The sequence below is a fragment of the Pundamilia nyererei genome, unplaced genomic scaffold (genome assembly GCF_000239375.1).
Source record: "Pundamilia nyererei isolate P.nyererei 1_Seehausen unplaced genomic scaffold, PunNye1.0 scaffold00029, whole genome shotgun sequence".
Taxonomy (NCBI): domain Eukaryota; kingdom Metazoa; phylum Chordata; class Actinopteri; order Cichliformes; family Cichlidae; genus Pundamilia; species Pundamilia nyererei.
This window is the reverse complement of record NW_005187430.1, coordinates 4,670,477-4,673,580: the sequence shown is the minus strand read 5'-3', so window position 1 is coordinate 4,673,580 and position 3,104 is coordinate 4,670,477. Positions and strand designations below refer to the sequence as shown.

The 3,104-nt window shown below is 39.4% G+C and overlaps 1 protein-coding gene across 1 annotated transcript in view; it reads right to left on the bottom strand.

Annotated features, from left to right (window-relative positions):
• Window positions 1-252: 252 nt before the first annotated feature.
• pank2 (pantothenate kinase 2) overlaps window positions 253-3,104 on the bottom strand; it is a 5,321-nt gene continuing 2,469 nt past the window's right edge. Inside the window, exons 2-5 of the mRNA XM_013909677.1 lie at window positions 2,810-2,986; window positions 2,333-2,456; window positions 1,629-1,754; window positions 253-1,533 (exon numbers count right to left, since the gene is read on the bottom strand). Of these exons, the coding sequence (XP_013765131.1) occupies window positions 1,483-1,533; window positions 1,629-1,754; window positions 2,333-2,456; window positions 2,810-2,986 (478 nt within the window). The 3' untranslated portion in view covers window positions 253-1,482. The remainder of the gene's footprint in view (window positions 1,534-1,628; window positions 1,755-2,332; window positions 2,457-2,809; window positions 2,987-3,104) is intronic.

Sequence of the window (3,104 nt, the reverse complement as noted above, 5' to 3'; positions counted from 1 at the left end):
CTATTTACCAAGTCGTCTCTTCACTGCTTAGATTAACTTTATTGACCCATAATCGATGGATGGACTCGTTACTAAACAGAAAACAATAAAACCGGACGGATAATGAAATTCTAACAGTGTTTCAGTTTTCTCAGTTCAACTTTGATATAACCTTAATAATGAACGATCGTCACAGCAAGTAGTACATGAATAGGAAAAACCTAAACTGGGATCACAGCGTTTAAACACCTCTGTTGTTGGGAATCAATCAAGTTTCTGCTTTAAAATGCCCGTTTTATTTATGTGGGGAAATACAGGCGAATGATGCCACGACTATTACCTGTACTTCACATGCTCATTCATCAATATTTGTCTAATCAATTGCTCTGATTTCTCTGTAGGAATAGACTGGTTCAAGAACAGTTGACACCCAGCAGTGCAGATATCCTAATACACAACACAGTTTTTGATTACCAGCACTGAAATCTCAACTGGGAAGAGCTTTTTAAGAGTGCTATATCACTCTTCACTGAGGCAGAAATCATATAGAAATGTTATATAATCTATAACAGTAACAGATCTGCTTAAAATAGTGGCCTGAAATGTATTTTTCTTTTCTGTTAAATATTTTCATTTCAAATCCAACAGTGACATTGAAATGTTACATAATAAAACAGACAGAAAAGAAAAAACAAACAGTAAATGGTTGTAATTTTTTGCAGTGTTAAAGCTTATCAAGGCCACCAGGTGGATGGGAGTTCCATCAGGTTAATAACAGAAACACTAAACTCAATTCATTATGAATTCATCATTTATTACATTACAGTTTTAGAGAGCAGTTACTAACTTCTAAGGTAAAGCTGATACTTTCTTTTTCTAAGAATAACCAGCAGTTGTTTCCATTCAAAACTGTAAAAAAGCTCAATTTTTCTAATGCCAGAGAAAGCATTTAAAATACATTGTGTCTGAAATTAAGTTGGTGATTTTATAGTCATTTTCTAAAATTTAAGCCACATCACACTGACGAATTATACTTTCATTACTTCTTCCATCCACCTGGTCCCACCTTGGGTAACATACAGTTAAAAATGATAGCAAATATTTGGACAAGAACCTGATACCCACTGAGGGGTAAAGAAAGTCAACATGACAGGACTGCCTGCTGAAAAGTACTTTTTAAATGAAGTGTTTCAGGCAACCCCGGTGAATTTCTTTGAGGTGCTTCAGACTAAACGTGGCTCATTTCTGCAGAGTCCTGCATACAATAACTGTCAGCTTTGCTGTGTACAACTTCATGGCAGGAAACCGGTTTATTTCATCTACTGACCAAAATAGCAGATGTGTAGAAAAACCTAGAAGTGAATTTCACCACTTAACAAACTTTACAAGATTTACCAGCAACTGGTTGGTGGCTGGAATAACATCTCACACTGGAACTAATTGGTAACAGTCTAAAGTGCTAATGGTCTTTGCAGCAGATTGACAGGTACTTCTTTGGGTGGATTAGGACGGATGCAGAAGCTCTAACAGGGCTCCAACTGCACCAAAGTAACCCTAAAAACAGCAACAAATGGCACAAGGTGGCAGTTAGAAGTTAGAAGATACTATACATGTGGTCTTTGATGGGAGTAAGGGGTAAACTTACTAACCTCATGGCGAAGGAAGAGTGCCTTGAGCTGACCTTTAGACCAGTAGTCCATGGCATAAGCCAACAGCTTCATAGAGAGGGTGTTCACTCTTAGGAAGTTCCCAACAAACAACACAGTCTCGATGTTCTTTACAAAAAAAAAAAAAAAACAAGAATAGGGATGGAAACTATTAGTGCCTAAACAACTGATGAGAGACACCAGAGTTTTAGAATAACTGATATCACACTAGAAAAACAAGGGAAATAATGTAACTCATTCATAGCTCAAGGAAAGAAGATCCACAATGCAGTTTACCTCCTCTACGCCTTCATAGCCCTGTACAATGCTGCTTGATCAAGACGGCACAAGGCAGCACCGTAAAGAGGCTGAACGCAAAGAGGAAACAGACAGTAGGAACTGCAGGGGGCAGACTGTTCAACAGAGGAAGACAAAAAAACCTCCTCAAACCTTTTTATAGTTGTGCAACTGGGAACACAAATCCTAATTCCTTGCAGTCTCTGAATGAACAATGAGGTAGATGGTAGCATATATACTCTGTAAGTGTAGCTGATTTGATCATTTAGAGGCTACACAGCATCCTCCATCCATCTAGGTGGCTCACCTCACAGCTTTACATCATATATATCTGCAATCGCGGCATTAAGACTCACAGTGCAACAAATGCACACTTAAGGTGTGGCTGTTACATTGTCATCACTACTAACCTCATTCAGAGCACACATTCTGGTGATGGAGCCGATGTTATTGGTGATGGTGACCAGTGTTGCCCTGGCCAGGTCCTCTTTAGAAACAGACTCCCTCTTATCTTTAGACATCATGTTGCCGAAACTGCCAAAGCAAGGCAAGATTTATGTTTGGAAGGTCGCTCAATTTTAGAAGCTGAGCAATTATAATTCTGCCTTTGACGTACAGCAATACTGAACATCTTATAAACAACACCAAAGCGGACAGAATGCGTCAAAGTACATTCGTTTTTAAGACAGATATAGCTAAACATTGAAAGCTGCAGTGATGGATCTGTAATTTAGAGCTTACTTTTTTACTAAATTTCAATTGTGAGATTCAAAATTAAGTAAACTTAGCACAGTCCTGGTTCCTTGAATCATCTACTTATGCTGGAACATATCACAAACAGGGTTGTGATATAAAGAATGAACAAAGGCAGCAGCTTTAAAACGCACCTTGAGGCCACAGCCCAGCCTGGCAGCCCAAACCTCTCATAGTCCCCTCCATAGATGTCTCGCACCAGCTTGTCCACACGAGTGCTCTCCCCCTGAGAAGCCATTTCTAAGGCTTCCTCAAATGTAGAGCAGCCGGTCAGCAGGCAACACAGGCCAAGGAAGGTCCCACCACCAAGGCTGTGAACACATGCAAAGTGACATGTAAGGCGTATGTAAATCAAGACATCTTAGAGTAAAATAAAGTGTTTAGGTTCTGAAATTACAGGGGAAAGACACGTCTATGCATTAGAGACTG